The sequence below is a fragment of the Parus major genome, chromosome 3 (genome assembly GCF_001522545.3).
Source record: "Parus major isolate Abel chromosome 3, Parus_major1.1, whole genome shotgun sequence".
Classification (NCBI taxonomy): Eukaryota; Metazoa; Chordata; class Aves; order Passeriformes; family Paridae; genus Parus; species Parus major.
This window is the reverse complement of record NC_031770.1, coordinates 71,765,028-71,791,944: the sequence shown is the minus strand read 5'-3', so window position 1 is coordinate 71,791,944 and position 26,917 is coordinate 71,765,028. Positions and strand designations below refer to the sequence as shown.

The following is a 26,917-nucleotide window of genomic DNA, read 5'->3' as shown; positions in this document are numbered from 1 at the left end:
AGAGTCTAAATCCAAGTCATTGTACCTAGCAAAGAAAACAGTGAAGTAATAGACGAAAATGGAAATAAGTGTTAACCTTTTGTATTTGAAGATATAGACAAAGCAGTTATATAAAAAAGAAAGGATGAAGAGGGGCTGAGGTCATTTGACTTGTTCAGCCTGTGAAAGGGGAGACTGATGGAGACCTCATTACAGTCTACAACTTCCTCATGAAGGGAAGTTGAGAGGCAGGCACTGGTCTCTTCCCTTCGGTCACCAGTGACAGAACCCGAAGGAATGGCATGAAGTTGTGTGAGGGGAGGTTTAGGTTGGTAAATCCTCTTTACCCAGTGGGTGGTTGGCACTGGAAGTGGTTTCCCGGGGGAGTGGTCACAGAACCAAGCCTGACAGAGTTCAAGAAGTATTTGGAAAATGCTCTTAGGCACATGGTGTGACTCTTGGGACAATCTTGAGCACGAGTTGTACTTCAATGATCTTTGTGGTCCCTTCCGATGCAACATATTCTATGATTTTATGATTTTATGAATCTTCCCTGTAGCAGAAATCCACTTTGTCTGCAAAACATGATAAATAGTATAAAGAGGCTCTTGCAATCTGTTTGAATACCTTTACTAGACTTTAAAAGGGACATCAAGACCAGGAGAAGAGTTCAACACCAAGACAACACCAGGACAAGTTTTGCTAGTGTAGCATTGGTTAAAAGTATCTATCTAATTTGTTATGGACCATATTAAGTGGAGAGTGAGTAGGACTAAAATCTGGTTGAACTGGCAGGCTTAAAGGGTCGTTATAAACAGATTGAAGTCCAGCTGGAGGTAAATTGTAGACAGTTATGCTCTCGTGGAGGTATCAGGTCCCAGATGGATTCACTTACGATCTGGACAGTAATATCTCAGCAGCTTTACAGATGATAGAAAACTGAGAGAAGTAGTTGACAAACCAGCTCAATAGGCTGGGTAGGAAGGAACCACACATAGGTCAAGAAAAGAAAATTCCAACGCCCTGGAGAATTAAAGTATCCATCATTAGAAGAGAGGCTGAGAGAGGGTTTGTTTAGCCTGGAACAAAGAGAAGTTGTGTGTGGGGAATGTAGATTGATATTTATAAATATGTGATAGGAGGATGTAAAAAAGATGGAGCCAGACTTTGCTTGGTGGTTTCCAGTGAAGGAAGACAAGGCAGTGGGCAAAAATTGAAATTTGAGAATTTGCATTTAAATACTTCACCTTGAGGATCAAGCACTGGAGCATGCTGTCCAGAGGGATTGTGGGGTCTTCATCCTTGGAAATTTTCAAACCCTAGACAATGTCCTAGACATCTGCTCTACTAGACTTTTCTTGGAATTGGATTTTGGGATAAATTATCTCCAGAGGTTCCTTCCAACATCAACAGTTCTGTGATTCCAGGGCTGCTGTGGTAATCTGGGACACTGGTACATGGCCATTCTCCCACAGAACAGGAATGAACTTCCATAGTTTTATTTTCCTTGCATGTTCTATGTCCGTTTAAAATAATGGCCTTTATTGGAAGAAATTTACCAAACTGTATTAAGGAAGGAAACAGTGATTGCATTAATAAAACATAACAATGTGGGCCTCCCTTCCTTCTCCAGCTTCAGTATCAGCACTATTCCTCTTCTAATAGATGGGCCATTTCAAATTCTTAGCTCTCTTTAACTCATGCTAGACATTTTTTAAAAGGCTTTGTGCTGTTTTTGGTTGGGGTAGTGTTAATTTTCTTTGCAGTAGCTGGTATAGGACTATGTTTTGGATTTGATCTGAAAATAGTGTTGATAGCACAGGAACATTTTTGTTACTGCTGAGCAGTACTTGTCCAGAGCAAAGGCCTTTTCTGCTTTTCACCCTATGCCACCAGTGCATAGGCTGGGGGTGCAAAAACAACAGGGAGGGGACAGAGCAAGGACAGCTGACCCCACCAGACTAAAGAGATATTCATCATATTGCATTATGCTCAGCATATAAAGCTGGGGGGAGAAGAAGGAAGCAGGGACAGGATGTTTGGAGGGATGGTGCTTGTCTTCCCAAGTAATGGGTACACACAATGGAACTCTGCTTTCCTGGGGACAGCTGAACATCTGCCAGCCCATGGGAAGTGGTGAATGAAGTTCTTGTGCTTTGCTTGTGCACACAGCTTTTGGTTTACCTGCTAAATTGTCTCTGTCTCAACTCATGAATTTTCTCACTCCAACTTACAAGTCCCATAAGGATAACAGCTGATAGCAAACAAACCCAGAAATATCATGCTGTATGGTTTGGCAGCCCTTGAGTAAGTAGAGAAAATAAACTACTGGGATAAGTTACTGGGATTTTCTTTATTCTTCCATTTAGCTCAAGATGAGGGAATCAAATAGAGAGTAATTAGAATGTAAAGAAAATATTATAATTACATTACTGTAGTTCGTATACAATTCTTTTGTTTGGTGTTTCTTTAGACATAGTAATTGCCTTCTTACATTTTTGTATTTACAGTAAAAACACTGCAAGGGATAAAGTTAGCTATAGAATATATTTGCTAGGAAAATGCAATCATAGCATTATGGCAAATACTGTCATGATCTGAATGGAAAGCATGGGCTAATTGACAGATTCTATCACATCTGTCATGATGAACATGAATATACTTTTCCCAGAGATCTTCAGTAAGCTGTCATGTTCCAAAAAGGTGCAGTGCAACTTAATCATATAAACATAAACCAGAATCAAATTAATAAGATTAAAATATCTATCCCCTTGAGAAATAACGTTATCTTATGATAAGTTAAAAATTCTTTCTGGAGCTACACATCTCAAAGCAGGTCATTTTTCCTTATTAAGCTACTTGTTGACAGAAAATGTCTCTCACTTATCTGCAGCTATTTATTTTCAAATGAACTCAGGGTGCATGTGTCCAGCTGCTGGTCCAGGTGCCCATTAGAGAAACCTTTCATTTGAATTAGCACATTTTAGGCAAATTCAGCAGATGATTAATACTCAAAATAAACATGAAACTATTTCCTTACTTGCCCAAGCAACTTCATCCACTTTGTTGTGTTTAAAATTGTTTGTGCTGTCACTGCTTTGGCTGCTTTTCTGCTTGGCATGTGCAGGGAAATCATGTTTGTGGTTTTGCTAAAACATATTTTCCAACACAATGGCTTTCAAATTCATAGGTGATCTCTTTAACCCTATCTGCGAGTAGTGAAGGGGTCAACCAAAGGGTCACCCAAAATAATATAGTCATGATAACACATTGACAGTGGCATCAGTTATGTGCTAAAATGCAATCACAAACACTATCAGTGCAAATGTTAATTTTTGTCAAAGCATACAGGAACAAGATGTAGTGGGATAAATAGTATGGTAAACAATGCAGAATGAGTTCAATGAGTTTTCTGTGCTTTCACTCTATTTTTGTTTTCATTGCAATTTTTTTCAGTCTTATATAATACATGTGAACAGCAAAGCATTAAGTCAGTCACCGGTAATGTTGTTAGCTTTTTAAATTGAAACTTAATACATATTTACTTATTGTTTATTGGAGGTTTCTAAAATAGTTGCTCATAAATTAGTTTTCATAAAACTCCCTAGAATGGAATTTTCTCAAATATTTCAATCAAAACAAAATAAGGAACTGAGTCTAACACTGTAGGCCCAGTTGCTGTTATTATTGGAAACTGCTCAGCAAAATAATTTGTAGCATCCTGAAAAGGCTGACTTGTTTTCGTAAGCAGATCAGCAGAGATAATAATATAAATTTATCTAAATTCAACTAAATGGATTCTCAAACTCCATCAGAAATTTGGTTTCCCATTAGCTGTTTACTGTATGAATAAAAGAACTACTTTTCTGCCCAGCTGATAAATTTACTGACAGCTTGACAGGGGAAATAGAACAATGCAAAGCTACACCCAGTGATTCCATGAAGGAAATGTCTAGAACAATTGGTAGTTGGAAATTCATAGAATTATTGCATGATTTGGGCGAGAAGAACCCTAAAGATCATCTAGTTACAACTCCCTTACAATCATTAAAAGTAAATTTTCTAGGAGTTATCACATACCAGCATACACAATATTTTTTAGATGGCACATAGAATTCCACTAGACCACATCATTACATCTCATATTATCTGTTCCTTCTCTTGACTGTATTTCAGAACTTGGATGTCAGAGTCCACAGAGTAATTATTTCAAGACATGTTTGAAATGTTTCATTATTGATAAAAAATTCTACTCTGCCCCCAAAATGAACAGATTATAAAGTATAATTGTTTTTATCATGTGCAACAATAAATACATCGATATTGAATAAAATTTTAGTTAATATTAAGAAGTCTTTTACTGCAGCAATCAGTAGAAATGTTTAGTTAGAAAGCTTAAAATGTCACTGAAGTATCTCTGGATACATCCCACATGACATGATCTTGCTGAGTAACAGAGAAAATTTTTATGGCAGCTGAAGAATTATCCATTAAGAATTTTTTTTCCTAAAAATAAAAAAATGCCATGTTTAAATTTGGCTTATTATTATTTCTTAATTGTTCTGTCAACTGAAATTGATATGAAATATGATTTTTTCCATCAGTCTGTTCACTTTTTTCCTAATACACCAATATCTAAAAATTTTGAAATGTTTTTGAAAGCTTAGTTTATCACTGAAATTTCACATTATTGCTCACTTAGAAAAAGAAAAAAAGTACAGATTGAGGGAAGGTCGTACCAGCCCAGCTACTTATTGTCGTGTTCTGGCTGGTATCACTCAAAGTTAGTATCACTTAAACTTTGATTTTTGTAATTGAAGATGATGTTTAATGAGACTACAGTCGGACCTGTTTGCATCATAAAGTACACAGAGAAAAGTCAGAAAATGAGAAGAAGTAAGTGGTGGCAGCGCTTTTCACTGTGGTCTTTCCAAGAATTCAGGACAACTAATGTGAACAGAACATCTATAATGTTAAGGGTTCAATGTTGAAGCCATACCATGTGACAGAAACTTCCTGGTGCAAACATGAGGAGCACTTTACTGTTGTCACAGGAAAAAGTATCTGTTCCTACAGCCAATGCTAAATGTGTCCAAACTAAAATGCCTTTTGCAATTTAAAGTTCAATCTAACTTAAATAAGATATAGTAGCCAGGGTTCTAATGAAACTGCAGACTGTGTATTTATAGTCAGATTTTGGGCAGCACAAGTTTCTTCAGTTTATATAGGGTAGTGGAAATACAGTGTGTGAACTTTTCACTGATGTTGCTTTTGATTTTCCTCTACATAAATATAGGAAATAGGGAAATTTTGGATTTAGTAGTTTCAGAAGATCACACACGAGAGTGCTACTCAAAATGATACTTTTTCTTCCCCCCCCAAGACTGGTTCTGCACAGTTCAGTTATATTATGGCATTTGTATGAGACATAATTAAGTAATTGGTACAGGATTAGTAGAGAAATTATCAGAGAAATCTTAGAATAATCTATGACTGAGTGTTGGTGTATTATTTAACATTAACATGACTGATTTAAATCACTGGGTGGTCAAACAAATTGGTAATTTGTTTTCATGTTTTCATTCACTGGAAAATTTCAGTTTATTGCTGCTAATTTTGAGCAATTATTCTGAAAATAATTCAAATAGACCAGTTAATAATGCTGGAAAGTGAATTCTTTCTCCCTGTTCTGCCATACACTTGTTCTGCCTGTTTGAAATTAGAACTTAGTCTTCAAAAGCTGTACTATATCCCTTTCTCTGCTGAACTACATTTATACTGTCTGGACTCACTACAAATGTCCAAATTCCAGGATGCAAATAAGCTCATTTATTTTATTTTGCTCTAACTCTTGACACGTTGTATGGTTTTGTCAGCAACGCAATTTTCTCCTTCAACTTCTGGTAAGATGGGAAGGGGCTGTATATATACCAGTACTAAAAAGTACTCAAAAATACATCTTATAACTCTGCTATTGTCTGTATTTTCTGTATGGATCATTAACAAAAAAATATGTAAATTCATTTAGGTGTTTAGATGAATTCTTCATGATGTATTCATCAGGAACCAATCTGGCTGAAAAGTTTACCTGTTATTTACCGTAACTTTTAATTCCAGATATTTTAGTTTGTTTTTTTTAAATTATTATTATTCTTTCTATTGTTGGAGGGAAGCAGCTCCTTAAGAGCTATGTTGATTATCTTCTCAAGTACATTGTTTAAGAAACTAAAGGTGTTTAAAGATAAAACTGCCAGAATTATTCCAAGATCTGACAGATTTGCTAACAAAAAATTCTTCTGATCAGTATCCCACCCCTCCTCTACACCTTTGAGAACAACCACATATGGCATCAATCCTGCTTGACTGAATTAACTCCAATTTTCTAGTCACCAAGGTCAGAAAAGTACAGAGAAAGACTCAGCTGTTAGCACATATGGTCCAATGTGGTTGGTAATTTACTGTGTGTAATAAAAAAGTACAGAATGCTAAACCCAAATCCCACAGCAAAATACCTCAGTGGTGGCTTATGCTAATGTATAGACAGCAAATATTTTACATTAGCTATTTTGTGACGAAGTAATGAAAATTATTGGCTGTTTTGGATGTAAAGAGGTTTTTTATGTCTGTCAACAGAACTGATAGTTGAACTTATTACAAGAAAAATCCCTGTCTGTGCAGCAAGGCTCATTTTGATGACTATCGTTACAAGCAATAGTTAATGCTACTTCTTGCTGCTTGAGTGGTGCCATCAGGAAAAAATGACAGTGGAAATTCTGCTTAGTTTTTGAAACCTGTGCAGACAATGAAATAGTATTTGTTTTTAACTATGTTTTCTTGGGGAAAAGACCAGTAATAATGGGTTTTCTGTCTCTTCTGCTCATTCAAAATCTTTGACCAAAGCAATGCTGAGTTCGGCTTCTAATGTTGTCAAATAAGTTTATATCAAATCTCAACAGCAACAGTATTTTGAGAATAGCACATATTAATTATGCTTTGAATATTGCACAAACATCTCTCAAATAGATACAAATGCTGTGAGAATACGTTTGTTAAAATTTCGACATTGTGACAAATTCTTGCTCTATTAGAGGTCATATTTAAAGTAGTATTTGTGACCTTCATGCTCAGTTCCAATGATAAAAGTATGCAGTCAGTGCTTTTGGAAAATGAGATTGTTTTCAGATACAGTGCAAATGAAGTGTGGAGTTCCGTATGTGCAATTTGTATCTCAGAACAGGCAGTGAGCAGAAACAGGTTTATCTTTACAAACATCCAGAATATAAGGATATGCTTTAGAAACAGACTAAGTTTGATTAAATTCTTATTCCTATTTATAAAGGAAGAAACCTGCAGAAATGTGAGATATATGACACTTGTCATCTTCCACAGTATTTTACAAGAAGAGGTCTTGTGATAGTTATTATTCAGTAGAGGACTATGTATCATTCTGGTATAAAAGGCAAGAAAGTTTTCTGAAATCCATTAGTGATTTTGGAGCTTTGAAGTCTTTACCTATTTCCAGGTCAAAGCTGATAGCAAAAACTTATTTCAATAACGTTAGGGTTTGGGGTTTTTTATCCGTAAGTTATTTGAAATATTTAACATTTGCTCAAAATCTTTGGGTTTTAAAACAAAAAGTCAGCACAATCAGGGCAAGAGTGAAAATGTCTTTCTCTGAGCACTGCATTTTTCATTCTTTGTAGCTCTATTCTTGGCAGAAACACGTTTCCTCTTTTCATTTGTGCTCTATGGACCATAAAAACTGCCATTATGGAGGAGAGAAAGCTGTATGCATTACTTTTATTGTTTTTATGCTGACACAACAAAATCTAAATTGTCTGGTTCACTTAGGGGTTTTCAGGCCTCAGTGGTTCTGAAAAAAAAAGGGGAAAAAAAAGAAGAAAAAAAGTAGAAAAATAATACTCTGAGGTCAAAGGGTTATTGTGAATGAAACCAAGATGAAAAAAGAGAGTGTCTTTCATTTTTCTGTGATGATTGAGAAGTAGCTAGTCTAAAAGTTCTAGGAGAAAAAGGAAAATATTGTATTAAAGAGATTGGTATTTATTACTTGCTAAATCATTCCAAAAATTAGATGATACTCAGAAGCCTACTTGAATTAAGTTCATCTGTTGGGTGATAGAGGACAGCTGAGCTGATTTAAGTCTGGATTGTGCATGGTATTGTATCGTCCTGTGGAGGCATCAGGTGCAGATATGCAATTAAGACCAAATTGTGTTTTACACACAACGTGCTCAGCTATGTCAAAATCACTAATTATAATGCTTTAGCTGCCTCAAAAATAGCGGTTTTGGAGTGTAGAATTAGCTAAGACTCATGAGAAACTGGAAATTGTTTTGGTCATTAAAAAAAAAAAGAAGTAAATGTACTATTTAAAACAAAGTATCTTCAGCAAGACGTGCAGTGATTTATGAAAGTTAAAAATTAAGTGTGGAAAGCTAAAAAATTAATAATGTGTCATCACTTATTCTAATTCTTGTATTTATCATTATTTCCTTATATTACTTATATTCTTATATTACTGTTCAGAAGTCCCAGCAATGGATCATTGTTGTCCACTTCAGAAACATTGAGTTGTTTGGAGAAAACAGTACCTGTTCAAAAGAGTTCAGTTTCATATTAAGAACTGGAAGAGGTGGATCAGTGTACACAGATATACATTACAGAAAAAATAAAGTATATGAGGATGGATCAGTGTACACAGATATACATTACAGAAAAAATAAAGTATATGAGGTACACAATGGAGATAACATATCATCAGTCATTGATAGGTATTTGAACAGTAGCAATCAGCCTTCACAAATTTCCATTTGGTGAGACTAGAGGCAGGTGAACAGTGTACTTATGTTTCTGTACAATTTATTTTCATTTATTCTACTGTTCAAATTCTTTCTGATAGCCTTATCTTTGAGTTTTGCTGTATTTATAATACTTCAGGAGAATTACAGGATTCCTAAAGCATTCTTTACCTTAGGCTATTTGTTCTCTCGGTTTTAAGCTTGTCACACTATGATTTAAAATGTATTCCATTAATTAACTTTGTTGATTTCTCTATTAATGGTACTAATTCTCTGTGGCCTAAAATACTGGACACATGTCCCAGATATTTTAAAACATCTATGAGCAGTAAGAGGATTGACTATAATATTGGTTTCACCTAAATTTGACATCTAGCCTTCTTATGTTTAGAAAAACTCTTGAGATACATTAGTACTTTTGCCATTATTAAGAACATCAGAAATGTATTTTCTAGTTTCTTTCACAGCTGTGTAGATTTAGGTCATATGTCAAAACAAAATGCCAACTTTACAAAAAAGAATAAGGAATGAATAAAATAACTTACTACATGAACAGTTAAGTTTGGATTCCTATACTCACGTTCAGGATTTCCAAAAGGTCACGTATGAAACAACGGGGATGAGCCTAATTGAGTTGCAGAGGAAGGAAGGGGGAAAAAAGACAGGAAAACACATTCTTCTGGGTAATGATGTGTTTGCCTTTGGCTTGATGTATGAACCACAAAAATTCACAATGCTTTTGGGGTTTGTTTGGTTTGTTTATTTTGGTTTTTTGTTTGGTTTTTGTTTGGTTTTTTGTGGTTTTTATTGTTTGTTTTTGTTTTGTTTTGTTTTGTTTTCCAAAACACGAAATTACATATTTCTTTTTATTTTCTTGAAGGTGTTCAAGGTCAAAATTTGAAATGTCTCCAGAAGCTCCTTAATTATTGTACATAAGTTCACAATGATAAGGAATCAAAGAAATCTATGAAAACTCAAAGTTGGAAGGGATCTCTAGAGGTCCCTTACTCTTGTAAGAGGAGATCGGATTTTCTAATTGAAACCAACTTATTCAGGGTGCATGCAACATTAATCTATTTGGAGTTACTGAATATTGAGTTATTAAGCTGTCTCAAATATTTCCAGTGAGCTGATTCTATGACTTCTCTGATCTACATGTTCCAATACTTAGTTTTTCTCATGGTGAAGAATTTTTTCCTTATATACTCAGGGTATTTCTCATTATCAGTGCTGGCTCTTGCCTCTTATGTTGACACCACACATCCTAATGAAGACAGTACTTTCAGCTTCTCTCTAACATTCTCTTTAGGTAATGTAAGAAGGCGATTATATTATCTGTAAGCCTTGCATTCTAGGAACAACACCGTTTTATATAAGTCTTTCTTTGTAAGTTAAGATCTCCAGTCTTCTGATCACTTTGGTGGGCACTATCTAATTTTAACATGTCTTTGGACTCAGAGAATGAAAACTGGACACAGCATTCTTGGTGTGGCTTGACAAATGCCAGGTATTGTGGATTAATCACTTCCCTGTTTCGGGGCTTGGCTATAGTCTGCTGATATTGCCTGCAGTCAGTCAGCTTTCCTGCTACAGAGATGGGCTGCTTACTTGCGTTCTGCTAGCTCTCTTCTTGGGACCATAAGTCCTTTTCAGCTAAGATTCACTCCCACCAGCCAATTTCCAGCCATTGTGGATGCTTGGGAATACTTTTTCCCAGCACTGGAATTTATATTTCTTAAATCTCATGCATTTCCTGTTATGCTAATTTCCAAGCCTTTTGTGACCTATCTGCACAGTAGCTCCTTCTTTCAGTATTTCTGCCTCTCCTCTCTGTTTTGTGTCACCCACAAACTTGATAAGGCTGCTTTTGGTACCATTTCCCCAACAGCTTGTAAAAATAGTGAGTGGTATCAGGTCTAGGACTGACCCCTGAGATAGTCAAACCTTGACAAGATGCTAATCTGGTTTGAGATATTAACTACAACTTTCTCTGCCATTTCTCCACCTGTAGTTGCTCCACCTGTCCAGTCCCTATCCTTCCAGGTTGTCATCAAAGATGTTCTGAGAGACCATGTTAGACACCTTGATAAAGCTCATTGGGTTTTTTGAAATCTCTTTTTATATGTCATATTTTTGTCAGTGGAGATGCATAAGTGATGAGCTTGGTGAAGTCATTCAGAGGTGGCATTTCATAGTTTTTCCATTACATAAGGTCAGAATAAATGGGCATTTGTTCCTTTGGCTTTAAAAAAATCCATGAATCAACTTTAAGAAAAGTGACTTGTGTCCACTAAGCATGCAATGCACAGGAAAACAAAAGTCTCAAAGCAGTTATACTCAACATCATGAATAGAAAATACTGTAGTAGGGCACCATCTTTGGGGTTTTTTCCTCACATAATGACTGTGATGATTTAATTCTCATGTGGTGGGGAGTGCATTCATAAAATATATCAGAACTGGGTTGATGACATTTTTTTTTCCTCACAATTTAATCTTAATTACCTTCAGTCTTTCCTTACTTACTACAGACTCTCTTGAGCTTAAATATTGCATGGGTGAAAGCAAAGTTGAAGCATTTTCTGTGGCACCTAAATGCTTTTAGAAGTCAGGAAAGAAGTTGTAAGCTATCATTAAATTAAAAATCTCCATTAATGGATCTGTAATTTTTCCTTCGTAGAGAAATGTCATTATTAGTCTGGCACATTTTTACTGTGCATTTATCCACTCTTGACTTGTATCATGAGGTTTGCTTCCATGTACTTTGATCCTTGCTTATGCTGTCATATTTTCAACATTCTGATATTTTCCTAATCTTGTGGCCCAGAGTCCTGCTGACAAGTATTTCTTTCCAAGTCAGAGCTCCAGGATGGAGCAGTAAGTAAAACATTACTGACAATGACTCATTCTGTTTCCAGATCCATATTTTACATAGCATTAGACTATGACTAACTTAGAGCCTTTGCCATGGTTCCAGTTGTGGTCCCTGACAAGCACAGTTATCTTCCTTCCAATGATGTTTAATTCATGAACGCTGAGTATGACACTGATGGTATTCTCTGAATGTCATTTCAGAGCTACCATTTCGTGCATCAGGTTTGATGTTGAAATAAGTTTCTAGATTTGCTTAATTTTTTCATTTCCAGCTTTCCTATGAGTTCTCTTTTTTCTTCCAGTGAAATTCAAGGCATAGGCAGCTTTCTTACTACTCTACCTTGTCTTCAGCACTCCTGAGGGAACACAAGCATGGTAAATCATGTCACCACAAGTCATCTTATACAAGCATCATTTCTGGGTGATTTCAAGTTAGGTTGGATGTCCCAACAGTGATTTCCAGTTAGATGAAACAATATGGTTAACTAACACAAGATAAAATAATACACTTAATTGATGGAGTATATAGGTTGATTAGCTAGATTGATTTGCACGCAGTGAAAGAAGGTGGAAACAATGTAAATTGCAGCATCTGCTTCTCACAGTATGAATGATACAGTCATAACCACAGGAAGCATGTTGGAGTGTCATTATCTTTAATTCAATGTCAACTAGGCTCCTGATGCTTTTCATTGTTCTGACTTCTTCATTTTCACAATGAGTCTGCTGAGTATTTTGGCAAACACAGGACAACTATTTGTGGTAATATATATTCCTAAATCAAATGAAGAAGGTTGCATAATTTCAAATTGAAAAAAAATATTCTCTTGTGCATTAAAAAAACTGCAAAAACAAAGGGTTCACAAGTAGAGTAGCATTATTCCTTGGCATAATTTCAGCTTTTATGGGTGGAAGAAAGTAGTGCAAAAGCATTCACTTTTTGTGTACTTTCTGTCACCCTTGTCAGCTTTACAGTGGTGAGCCATGTGCACTAGTATTCACGGTTTTGTCTCCTCTTCTTAATTAATCATTAATCAGACTCTTTTAATGTTTTTGTTTCATTTTAATTATTCCAGTAAATGAGCTGTCCTCTGCAGGAGCTTTCTCTGATTTTGTAGATGACCTTCTTTCTTGTCTTTTCAATAGTAGCAGTGGCTTCATCCTAGCTGATTAAATCAGTCATCACAATATGAACACTTCGTCCTTTAAAGGATATTGTATTTCTTTTCACATGTTCTAGTGATTGAGTAGAAATCAACCATTCCCTTTGCTATTATTTTTTCATCCTGAAGTTTGTTTTTTTCTCAACAAAAATAGTAAAATACATATGCATTACAGTTCCTTCTCTACTTTTTTTGTTGTATCTCATTTGTCTTTTTCTTCTCCTTCCCCTACTACATGTCAGCAATGTGCATTTAAGCATTTACTAAAATTATTTTCTCTGCCAATATTGCTCAGATTATTTATAGTAGCTAAAATATTTACTGGGGTAAAGGCTGTATGATAAAAGAATTAAATAAGGGTACTCAGTAAAATTTTGCAAATAATGAAAAAAAAAATTATTTCCAACCTGTCTGTATTGCACATTAACTTAGATTTCTACAGAGATGATGTGCATTTTTTCAAGTATATTATGCTACAGTGTAACATTAAATGCTAGCAAGATTTATTTGATTTCAAAATACAAGCAGTATGAGGAGAGACCCTATCTATTCGGTCATCTCTATTCTGCATTCTCTATGTTCATAGAATTTTTTGAAGAAAAATGTCTTCTTCTTTCATTGTTGCTAAAATCTTTTGCACTCTGGCCCACATTATTTTCAATACAATAACAATTTACATAATGCAGAGCCTTTAAAGTCTTCAGTTTTGGCATTGACACTAGACTTAGTTCAAATGCTTGATTTGCTAAGTCTCCAGGCATAGAAAAAGAACTCTTGGGTTGTATCAGCAGGGGGACAAAGTAATCTCTTTTTTCCTAAATAAATGTTCTTTTCATTCCAATACACTGCTAATTCTCTTTTGGGTGAGAAATTCTGACTGCCAATCATCTGAACTTGAGAAATGATTGTAGTGTCAATCTTTGTTTAATATTTCTTCCAGAGCTGATGGCAGAAATATATTTAAGACTCACATTAAAAGAGGAAAGACACCTTAAAAAGTCTGATAATACTAGTGTTTACATGATATTTCTACATTTTATTTATTAGGCAAAATTTAACATTACAGAGCATTTTTTGATACATCTTGTGTTTGCAGTGTTATTAAACAGATGGGAAAAATGGGTTATAAAATGATCAGTATTTCTAATAACTTCAGTTTGTCCAGTAATTATGATCTCTTAAGCACTGTGTTTTACAAAAATGAGAGAAGGAAATTACTTTCATTTAAACCAACTCAGGTGAAAAAAAGGAAGCAACTCCTCTGTAGTTGCACAGCAACAATTTCTTCCAAACTACTGACTCCTTTGTCCCAAATCACTGATTCCCTTCCTACCACAGCAGTTCTTTGTATTCTAGAAATATTAAATCAGAAAACACATATTAATTTTTAGGACTTCCAGAAGTCCATTTCTGTAAGGCAAACTAGCCTTATTATGACCAGAGGGTGACATTATCTCTTACTTAAAATCTTTCTCCAAGTATTTTTGTCATGTACAATAGATAAAATGCTATCTTCATGAACCTCTCCTTCACAACTGTTTTCTCCACACACTACCATCTGTAAGTGCTTTGATTACTTCAGATTGCCATGCTATGCATTAGGTTTTCAGAACTGTTCAGTTGAGTGATTGAAATAACAGCAAAATTTCACTATTTCACTTGTACTAGAATTCACATATTCTCCCACAAAATTCAACATAGTTGATTATCTTTGCTAGAGTGAAATACTTATTAGTTTTCCACTGACCTGAATTACTTGCAGGCCTTCCTTCTGCATAAAAAACATAGAAACAATAAAAAGAGATAAACAACAGATATTTCACATTTGATAACGTGTTCAGTTGTTTATTTTCACACGGAGAAGATGAGAAGTAGAGCTGAGATGAAAGGCACAGGAATCCTTAGAAAATTGCCTTGGTAAAACCTAACACAGTAAAATCCAAGAGGAGATCAATGTGCAAATTGAGAGTTTGCTTTCACTCGTATAAGCATATTATTCTTATTCATATTGCATTTAATATTTGCCTTTCAGAAATCCAAAATCTCCACTTATGACAAGATGTGGGCCTTCATGAGCAGCAGGAGGCAGTCAGTACTTGTCAAAAGTAATGAAGAAGGTATCCAACGCGTGCTTACCTCTGACTACGCATTTTTAATGGAGTCGACAACCATTGAGTTTGTCACACAGAGGAACTGTAACCTTACACAGATTGGAGGCCTGATAGACTCCAAAGGTTACGGCGTTGGAACTCCCATGGGTAGGTGATATGTCAACCACTTGTTCTCTGTTCATTAATCTTAGTTGCTGCTGCAGCAGTATGGGAAACATCCTATACACTGTTCCTTTCTCTACATTCCCAGCATTCACCTTTCTTTTCTTTTTCCCAACCAGGCACAATACATATTTTGTGAGTTTATGGCTTTTGTTGTATTTTCCAAACAAAACAGTAGTTACTTTATAAATGGTTTGATATTTTCATATGATAAATTTGTCTTACTTGGTGCCTTCCATATGTTCAACAACAACAGCAGCAAAAGTATTTTTCACAGAACTTTATTTTATAAAAAAAAAAATTTAAAGATGTTTATCTCTGTGTTCAGAGAATGAAGTCCTATTAGTGGAAGACTTACATTAGCAAATGGGGCTGATTCTTTTAAAGTGAGAGGGTTAATCACTGAGATTGCTAAAAGAGGAGGAAAGATTCCATACCATGCCACAAAAGAAAACAAATATTGATTTAGCCTTGTGGGATATGGTTTGCATACTGGCTCGGCAATTACAATCCTTTAAGACTTTTCCAGGTCAGCTGCTTTTTACTCAGTACAAAACTTTAGTTGCAAGATTACAATCCAACTACAGGTGTTAGCTTGGCTGTAGCTTGGCTCCTAGAATCCACATAATGGGATTCAGCAAGAAATGAGTAAATCACTGAGTGCAGTGATTTTTTCAAGGACATGAAGTGAAGATGGGATTAGATTTCAGAATAGATGGGAACAAAAACGGTGTGACACAAAAGTTGTGAGTACCGCACAATTACTCTACTTAAGATTGTAAAGTTGTTCTGCTGACTTATTTCTCAGGCAAATATTTATTTAAACTTTATTTTGAACAATAATTTATCATTTTGTGATTTATGTGGATATACTTTTATTTTTCTGAGATAGGTCTTAAGTTTGGTACTGTTTTTATCTGTGTTAATAACATATGTTACATCATTGTAATGGGAAAGTTGTGTCCAGTAGTATAAATCAAGCACATGGGATTTTAAGAAATAAAGATTACTGGCATATCTTGGACAAAGAGGTACCTAGTATTATCAAATACACATTTGCCTATATGTTGAATATATTACTTCAGTAACATCTTTGCAATATTCATTATTTCAGTAGTTTTCTATTTAATGGACACCTGCTGAAGAAATTATGATTCTGCTCATTCTATCTTTTAATAGTTAGTTGTTAGGAATCTAGTTTGATTCATACCAATTTTTCCACCCTGTGCTATTGTGGCTCTTGTATTGCTGAATATGTTCTATAGACGTGCAAGTGACAGAATGGACTGGACTTCAGTCCTGCTGGTCTTTTTGGCATCTTATATTTTCTCACTTATATGCCTTTTTGTTATTTTGAGGATAAAACCTACCTTCCATTTCAGTTTAGTATGGAAAAAATCATATTTTAGGTATAGTTTTTGATCTAGATTAATCTTTGAATAATCCGCATGCAAATTTGTGAAGCATCTGAGGCATGTCCCAGAAATTTAAGTGAACACTGAAATGCCAAGCTGACAGGAATCAGAGAGACAAAAACACTCTAGAAATTGTTCTGTTTATCTGTTAAGGCAGAGAAGCATCATAAACACCAGAGAAAGCAGCTTTAAAACAATGCTAAATCCAGGAAGTGATTGGAGTTTAAGTTTAGGAGAAGAAAAGTTGAATGTAAAGAGGCAAGAAAGTTGAGTAAACTGTCTGTTGGTCTTTGTTCCCTACCTTATATGGGCACAGTGGGCACTATTTCTTCACTAACTTTGAGTCATATCAGAGCATTATTCAGGTCTTATTCATCCACAAGATTCCAAGCAACAACAAATTGTCTATGTCAAGAGAAATAGTAGTGTTGTACCAGGGGATATGTGAGCTGACAGTTGTCTTGAGTCAAGATAAAAGAAATAGAGGACATACCTGCAGGAATCTGCAATCACCAAAGGAGGTAAAATAAGAGCTGAAACAGTGTTAAACTTAACAAAAGAAGTTGAAGAAAGATCTGAAAAAAAGATGACAGCTTCATAAGTGGAAATAGAACAGAATGTAAAATAGGATGTAAAGTAAAAATTTTTACAAAAGAAATGAAGGTAGAACAAAACAACATCTGGGGCTTTCCCAGAACAGCTAAGAATAAGAGATTAATCCAATATTTCAGCAGTATCTATAAAATTCTGTTGAGAGAGCTGACATTTATAATGGGTTTATATCCTGTGTATTAGGTGCACAGTCTCAGAGGAAAGGGATTGTGCAGCCTCTGCTAGAATGATGCATAGTTTGCACATACATTTGAAAGGAATCCTTATGAAGAAGCATTTCCATGGTGTCTGTCAGAATAGTTTGATTAAATATTTTGCTTTATGGAAGCTAAAAAGTATTACAGAGCAGTGGATAATGCAAAATATTCTCATGCATTATAGCTAATCTCATTTCTACAGGAAAAAATAATTCTGGAGACTTTAAAAGAACTTATGACATGGTTATATCTATAGAAGTAGATTACATCATTATTTAATGACTGTGAAAGAAGTTTATAGACATGCAACTGAGTAATATCTTTTTAGAGTTAATAATCCTACAAGTAACTTGTCAAGTGCTTGGAAAACTGCAGTGTAATGGCTTCACACACATAGAATATGTTACGGCTTTTTCCTATTTGAGAAGCAACCCATCTCCAAGAACAATACTGAACTACTTGTGTTTTTACAATCACAGAATCACAGAATATGCTATGTTGGAAGAGACCCATCAGGATCATTGAGACCAACTCACAACCCTGAACAGGACACTAAAAATCACACCCTGTGCCTGAGAGCATTGCCCAAACACTTCTTGAAGTCAGACAGGCTTGATGCTGTGACCACTTCCTTGGGGAGCCTGTTCCTGTGTCCAACCATCCTCTGGGTAGAGAACCATTTCCTGACATCAAACCTAAATGTCCCCTGACTCAGCTTCATATTTTTTCCAGTCTTTCACTAGTCACCACAGTGAAGAGATTGGTACCTGTCCTGTTTCTTCCCCTCAAAAGGAAAGTGTAACTGCAGTAAGGTCTCCCCTCAGCCTCCTCCAGGCTGAACAGACCAAGTGACCTCAGCTGCTCCTTATAAAGCTTCTGCTTAAGACCCTTCACCATCTTTGTGGCCCTCATTTGCACTAAAACACTTTAATGGTTTAATGTGTTATATTGCAATGCCCAAAACTGCAATAGTTTTTAGGCCACCCCAGCTCAGAGCAGAGCAGGACAATCCCCTCCCTTGCCCGGCTGGCCTTGCTGTGCCTGATGTCCTCCAGGGCAGGGTTGGGCCTCCTGGCTGCCAGGGCACTGCTGGCTCATGTTCCACTTGCCGTGGACCAGGACCCCCAGGTCTCTTTCTGCAGTGCTGCTCTTCAGCCTTTTTCCCTAGTCATTACACAGAGCTAGGATTGCCCCATCCCAGGTGCAGAATCCAGAACTTGTCCTTTTTAAACTTCATAGGGTGTTACAGGCATGGTGTTGGGAAGATATAGATGTCATCTGCAAAATTTGCCAAAAATACATCTTATCTCCTGGAATAGTGGCTTGAAATTTAGAAGTCTTTGCTCATGAAGTTTAAATTTGTAGGATACAGATGTTGCAGGTCTTATGTTGACTTTGGTAGAAAGGATATGGTTACTTTTGGAAAGCAGCACCAAAGGAAGTAGGTGCAACATATCTTGATTATTCTGAAGACAATAGAATAATAATTAGTGAGAACATAGTTTGCTTGCCTTCAAGCAGCTACAAGAAGAATAGCTAAAAGCTTTCCTAACAGAAGAATATGCTATCAGTTTATGACAAGATAATTACCTGGAAGATGCAACCAAGAAAATATAGCACCAGTTTAGAGTACCGCTGTAAAAGCTCTCTGATCATGATGTTGATATTTTAAATTTAGAGAAAGAAAGCTGCACAAGATTAGGAGAAAAAAACCTCAATGGATCAGGGAGAACATGGATATAAAATCCTTCCCCCAAAAAATGGAGACAGAAAATATGAATTTACATGATTATTTTATTTTCTCTAAAAGCATTAGTGAAGTGAAGAAAGTTTAGATTGTTAAAATGTAACTTTTGAGGAAGGAAGTTGGAAACAATGTACTTTTGGTGCAAAATAGGACCATCAGAATCAATGCACATCTTTAATATCAACAAGATACAGTGATGCTTGAAATAGGTGCAAAACAGAATTCTCTATAGTATCTTTACAGCAATGAAATATAAACTAGGGTGAATTTGGTAAATTATGCATACAATAATTGATTCTAATGAGGTAAGTTTTTAAATCAAAGTTTTTTATACACTAGGATACTTGATTTCTAATGAAAAGAGAACAGACCTGGAATGAGACCTCTTATAGCAACTGATACTTTGGAGCAGATAAGGGAGAACTTTGTAATGGGATGTGTTTTTTTTGTTTTCTCTTTGCAACATTGTTTATAGCTTTGTAACCTAACGTATAATAGCTGCTCTGCTACGGAATATTTGTTGGCTTTTATTTTTTATTTTTTTTTAATCTTCCAGTTTGAAGATCCACATGCAAAGGGTTTTTATTTGCTTTATTCTGGCATGTTTTATCAGGAGGCATTATTTTGCTAGGTCTGTGTTCTTCATCAGTGACTCTGTTTGAAAGGAAAATTATTTACATATAATTGTCAACGTGGTGTATAGGTGCTTTCTAATATCTATCATATTCTAATAATATGGATATGTACATTCCATGGTTATCGATTAGAAATGCACATAAGTGTCATTTAATGGTTGGAATTTGTCTTTGCGGGAGCATTCACCTCATCATCCAATACTGATGTTCAATGGAGGAATAAGGGGAGGGAGGAAGGGAAGAAGAAGAGTGGAAAGACACAAATTGAAAATTAACAAAGGAAGAGTAGGAGAGGAGGAGGGAGGGAGAGCAAACCATTTGGGTGTGTAGGGCAACTTACGCTTTCCATTACAGATAATCTGAAGTGTTTATTATAATTTTCAGTAGTTACACTTTCCCATTTCATCACCATGCTTGTTTGAAATTTGGGTTGTTCTTGGAGAAAGCCCAGTTGGGCCTAAATTTATCATTACCATGAGCTCCTAATTGTTTATGATACATCCAAATGCTTATAGTCATCCTATCAAACAAAAATTGTAGCATTTTTTTCAAGAAAACCTGGACTACGCAGCAATCTACTTTTTATGACTTACTGAAATACAGTTAATGTGAATTTCCTATGGTCAACATTCATATGTAAGTCACAGTAATATTAACTGACAATGCTATTTTTCATAATGAATATTTATTAAAATATTTTCTAATGTGAAGTGAACCACATGAAAGGTTAGAAATGTAGCTTTTAGACACTTTATGTTGAAGCCTTAATGCTCTGTGAAGCTACTTTTCTTGGCTTTCTCTTTTTTTAAAAAATTTTTTTTTCCCTTCTTTTTTTCCTTTTAATTTTCTACTTTCCAGTTGGAAGGAAAGCAACATAGTTGAAATCATCTTTTGGAAAAATCGTACTTCATCTCTTTGGGATGGTGTGTCAGGTTCTTATTTCTTTTCTAAATTCCTGTTTCTCTTTAGCATGTTTGACAGCAGGCTAGTTCCCATCTGGCTTGGGCAGATTTTCTACCGAATTGCCAATTGCTTCTGTGTTGAACCTGGAGCATATAGATGGCTGACAAGTGAATATTTGGAACTGATTCCATATGAATAGATCTACTGAGCATGCACCTTTCGGATCATCTGCCTTTATGTGGCAGATGAGGAGTATCCTGTTCGTATATGCCAGACAAACTCTGGGTATGTGGAGATATATGCAAAGTAATGCCTTTGACATTTTGAAAATGACAAATGGCATGTGTAAGTAACCTTAAAATTTCCATATATTTCTTCTAGCTCTTAAGAAGTACAAAATGGAAAGCAGTATATAGATATGGTGCATAGAAGAAATTAAGGCTTGTCATTTCTCTAATGGTTCTCTGTTGCTGAGCTGCAGAAAATTGCAGAATTAGATTAAGAGGGGGCTTTAGTAGTGCAGCAGTGATGCTCCTAAAACACCTGATAAGGGTTAGGCAAAAAAAAATTGAGAAAAAGGTGAAATACCCATGTCTTTATCCTTTATTCCTGTGCAGTTAATACAATCAAATTCTGCTATTATTATCAATACTGCCTCAGTTGAGAAATGTAATTAGAAGAATCTTTGAATCTGTTACATGGTTCTCTTCACTTTTACAAGGTTTTTTGACTAACTTTTCGCTAGCTGTGATCAAGTGGATCAAACTAATACTCTTCTGGAGCACAACACTCTTTGTGTCCCTGGCACTCCTTTATTGACAGACTACCAAGATGCCCTGAAAAAAGCTGGAAAGGCTTTCAACATTCAGATCTTTGAAAGCTAATTTTTAACTCAAAATTTTTTTAAAAAAACAAAAAAAGTGCACTCCCCTGACTATATAGAGACTCTTCACTGTGCATGGGCACAAAACACACCTCCCAGGATATGAATGATGTTAAATGATGTGTTTTGGGGTCAAAATTTCCAGCATTTCATTGCATGAAAAGCCTTACATAAATACTCATTATGCCAAGGTTCAAGAACTTGCAATAGTAACACAGATAGAGGTAGGAAAGTTAATTCATATAAGTGCATAAACCAGATCTGCATAGCATATATTTATAAATTCACAATAGAAAGTTAGCAACTACTCTGATGCAAGTTATACCTCACATGTCAAAAAGAAAAATATATGAGTAAAATCAACAGCCTTCCAACAGAAATACATTGGCTGCAGGCCCCAGATATCAGCACACACATTTAAGTTCAAAGCCTGGAACAATACTTCAAGTTGTTCTCATGTTCTATTGATTCAGAGATGCCTTTTTAAGTTCTCTTTTCTGTAAATTCAAATAAAATATCAAATAAAATGTCTTTTTTTTTACAGACATTTTTACCTCTCACACAAAAAACCTGTATTTTTCACAGTACATTGTTCTAAGAGATTGTCAAAATTGTGCCCACACACATGTGAATTCCAAAAAATCTCTTTGGCCAACTAATGTAATGTGCATCACTTACATTTAGAAATTTCTTTGCATATATTTCCATAATGTAGCCAATCTTAACATTTTTAAATATTATTGTTTTAAACTCAGAGCAAAGAATGTAGTTAGTTTCCTTTCTTTTGTAATTTTTTTGAATTTCAGTCAGCTGTGTAGCATGTAATTAAAGTGTTGTTTGGAGCATGTGCATTTTGAAGACATCAAAATTAATATAATTTCGTAAGTCATAGAATCTAGCAATAGTATTTCACACTCCACTCACTTAAATTAAAGATTCCACTGCAGAAAAAAAAAAAGAATTTCAGACAATAATTTATGATCTGCTACTTGATATCTTCTCTAGGAATATGACTTCATTAATTATTTAAATTCATCTAAGTCATTAATAAATTAAATACAATAGCATTCTTCCTACTTCAGTGGTAGGTTGCTGGATTCAAAGAAAATTTAAACAAATAAATTGTGTAATCAGTAAATATATAACAGTTAATTCCTGTGTTGGATTCTGTAACTATGTAGAGATTCAGCTGATTTATATTACATTTTCTGTCTCTAGGGAGTTACCTATAAGAAGTATTCACAGTAAAAGTTTTTATGTTGTAATACTGAACATTTTAGCTGACCTGACCATGTTCTAAATGCAGGTATTCTACAAAATATTTCACTATCTGTATATTTTTCAGGGCATATTTCCAAATATAGAAAGTTTTAAATCAGACACAGCTGGGCATATAAATTACTCAAGACAGATATTTTAATAGATGCTTGTCATTTCAAATATTATAGCTTAATGTACTAAAAATTCAAACAAATAAATTATTTATTTCCTAAATATGCAACAGCAAGTGAAAAGAATAGTCTTAACTCTCCCCTTAGAGTTTAATCAGCCTCCTTCTTTGCTGCATTTATTATTGCAGACAGATTTTGCAACCTTTTTTTTTTTGCTAAACATCTAAAAATTAGTTTACTTTTGGGGATGCCTGCAAAATAAAAAGTAGATTAAATAAGAGTAAATGCCTTGTAAATGTATGACTTCATCATCCTATGGATGTGTAGGATTTTGTCCCCTATGTTTTGTTTGGCTTTTAAAGGACCAGAACTTTGCAATTTGCAACAGCATGTCTGAATAGGATGCGTGGGACTGGTTCAAAGTTGAACCAGGAGAGGTTTAGATGGGACATTAAGAAACATTTCTTTATCCAGAGAGTGGTCAAGCAGTGGAATGCACTTTCTAGAGAGGTGGTTGATACCCCAAACCTATCAATATATAAGAGACACTTGGACAATGCTCTTACCAATGTAGTTTTACTTAGTCAATCCTGGATTGGTCAGGCAGTTGGACAAAATAATTGTTCTATGTCCTTTTAAGTTGAAATAATCTATTCTGTTCCAGTCTATTCCTTCAATACCTTTTTCTTATACAGCTATTTTTTTTTTCTTTTTTTTCTTCTTCTTTCCCTTTCATTTTTCCTTTTATCCCTTGTCATTTTTTTTTTCCATTTTCTTTTTGTTTGTTTTTACACTTAGAGAAGGTTACTAGATATACCAAAAGGATTGGGTTGGAGTGTTATATTTTAATCACTGACTGCCTTCAACTTACTTCGGTATTCCCAATATGTTTTAGTGAAGGTAATCAATCACATTACTTCAGTTCTTACAGAATTCAGTTCTGACAGTGTTTTCTTCTTGGTAAGAATATGAAGTTCTTTGTTGCTTTTCCAACTACTTTTTGAGGACAGATTTGAAAGAGAAGTCTTTTTTTCCCTAGAGAAGTGTGTGATAAGAGAGTTTTACATGCTTAATGCCTCCATTCTTTGGTGCTTTTCTCTATTCTTGCACAGCTGCACAAACATTCCTTCACATATTCATCCTGTTCCTCCAATTTTAATTACATCTATTAGAAACAACAGGGGTAGCAAGGATTTAAATATATGATTTTGTGAACCAGGTCATTTATTAATTTTTTTTTTAAAAAGTAAAAAAGTAAAAAAAAAAAAACCCAAAACCAAAACAAAGCCCCCCAGGCATAACAGTTGTATCTCTAACATATGTGAATACAAAAGTAAGGCTGAAGTTTCACTGTCATGTCAAACTGCCATAAGGCTGCTCCACTTTGCAAAAACTGACAGCTATTTGAGCTGGTTTAGTGAACTAAACCAGCAGAATATGTTCATCCTTTTTTTAATGAAATTATTTTGCTTCATATTTATCTATATATCTGCTAATGTGCTGGAAATACTCATAGCATGAAGAAAGCAGTGATAATAGGCAAACTGGGATGTGGAAGAGAAAATGGGTTTTCTGCACAGGCAGCTGTTACACCAAGTCTGAAGACAATCCTGAGAGATTTCCCTGATTTCTGGTAGTTTCAAAAAGGTCTAATGTGTCTCTCAGTAGGAGAAACAAAACAATTGTAATTTAACAGATGTGAATAGATGCAGTAAGGAAGGGAGCTGTAAAAGTGACTTTTCCGTATGTTTAAAACTGTTATTTTCCCAATACCTTTCAATCACTGTCTCAAAGTTTGCAGAACCTGAGAACTTGATCATCCCCTTCACACTGGTGATTTTTTTTTATCTTCTTCTTTCCTCCTGGAGGTCTAGGCTAAAAATCAAAGAACATTATGGTAGCAAGAGAGCCACAAGAAATTATAATACTGACTAATATTAAAAACATTAGAAAATAAAAGGGATCTCATGGATCCTTTCAGAAGTAACTTCAGAGTTTATAAACATTTCTTATTTTTTGAAATAAAGTTCTGTTGCTAAGGCTGCTTTCTGTATCATGACAATTCTCTTTTCACACCTCCACCAAAATTAAAAGGTAACATGTCTTGAAGAGTTGTTTTGAAAACTTAAATCTTGGGCAAGACTCGAAAACAATGCTAGTGAGCACAGTGACTGGCACTGAGCATTACTGGCACATGTATTTCAACTAATGCATACATTTGTCAGTCAGTGATCAATGCAGAACATAGTTTTAGACATTTTTTTTTTCCAGAAGACACAGGTAGGATTTTTTTCTTAAATATTTTTGTTACTTCTTTTAAATATGAAATGATTTTCTAAAACCAAAATTATTTGTTTCCTTGTTTGAAGAAATGAAAGAAAAAGAGCACCCTAGGTTCCATAGAGACAGTGAGATTTTCCTCTACTCTTCCAGTAACTCTGTTAATGTCTGACACCGGTGGGTAAACGGAAGGTCTGTTCTTTTTATACATCTGTGATTAAATGTATTTATGTAAAAGCAGCAAAGCCACAGTTATGAATGATACAGAAATCTTTCAAAAAGCAGTTTCAAAACTGAAAGGAATAACAGGTACTTTATACATAAATTTAGTCCCTGAAGTTGTTAATAATACACTTGGTTGATTTAACTGTAACAAAATTCTACATATCTGAAAATAATGAACAATTTTGAAGTTTAAAATTTTCGTTGTTGCAAATGTATTCCCAGATTTCCTCTGCGAAGAAACCCAATCAACTGTCAATTCAATCATTGCTGTGATTTCAGAATCTGTAGTTAGTTCCTGCTGATACTGTGTGGGACACAGGATATCTGAGCCACTTTTATTACTTGTTGTGAAGTACTGCTCCTGGAGAAAAGTTTTCATCTCACAATCCATAACTCAAAAACTGTGCATATTTTCTTATGTGTATGTATATATTATATACCCTTAGTTAATTAAAAAGAATAATCACTTTAAATATGAATATTCAACATGCAAACATCTTCCCACTGCCTATAGTTTTTAAGATCCAAAGTAGTATTAGCAGTAATAAAAAAAAAAAATTCTGGGCAATAATTTGGTTTTATTGTTAAGAATTATTGTTATTGTTCTTTAGAAGCTACTTGTTACCTTCAGACCATATGTATTACATAGTATGAGAATTTTTACTGGTCCTTGGAGATGAGACACATAAACAAATCTATCTCTGTAGAAATAAGTAAGAAACCATGCACCAAGACAGAATGGCTTTTTCTTATGCTTGCCTGCACTTAGTCTGTAATCCTTCATACAATCTGAACTGTAATATTCATCACTTATACATTCACAAAAGTGCTGAGCTTCAGTTCTCCTATAACTAAAACAAATTAATTCATTTGTCTTCATTAGCTGAACATAATTCAAGGAAAAAAAAGGTGCAAATTATTTATTTTTATGCAGGTCAAGCCACGTATTGAAACTAATTTGAGAATTTCAACTGCCTGAACAGTTAATTTATTATTTCTGAAATGTAAGAATGTGTAGCTATCATATTTGATGAAAGAACTGCTTTTTATAGTTGCCTCAGGATTATGAGCATATTGAAGCACTATCTTGGAGGTATGCTGAGAATGAGCTTTATATCAACAAAGCATTGCCAAACCACTTAACATCCTGTAGTTGTTGTGAGCCAGCTCTGCCTTAGAGAAGGGGCTTCTAATAGGAATTTAGCAAACAGATGTAACTAAAGCAGTGACATTATTAAAACTTCATGTTGATGTTCTTGTGCCTAGGACCATAATGTATGGTATTCATCTATGTTGTGTAAGTGGTAAGAATAAGGAGGAATAGGAGTAAGTCATATGAGAAGCAACTGAGGGAGCTGGGGTGGTTCAGCCTGGAGAAAATAAGGCTTAGGGGAGACCTTCAAGAAGGCCGGCCTTAGCTCCCAAGCAACTAGCAACAGGACAAGGAGAAATGGCCTCAAGGTTCTCCAAAAGAGGTTTAAGTTGGACACGAAGGATTTCTTTGCTGGAAGCATTGAGAAGT

The 26,917-nt window shown here is 35.0% G+C and overlaps 1 protein-coding gene across 5 annotated transcripts in view; it reads left to right on the top strand.

The window, feature by feature from the left end:
* GRIK2 (glutamate ionotropic receptor kainate type subunit 2) overlaps nucleotides 1–26,917 on the top strand; it is a 357,308-nt gene that overhangs the window by 305,382 nt on the left and 25,009 nt on the right. For all 5 annotated transcript variants that reach the window (XM_015622177.2, XM_015622179.1, XM_015622175.1 and 2 more), the window contains one exon: nucleotides 14,867–15,092. In XM_015622177.2, the coding sequence (XP_015477663.1) occupies nucleotides 14,867–15,092 (226 nt within the window). The remainder of the gene's footprint in view (nucleotides 1–14,866; nucleotides 15,093–26,917) is intronic.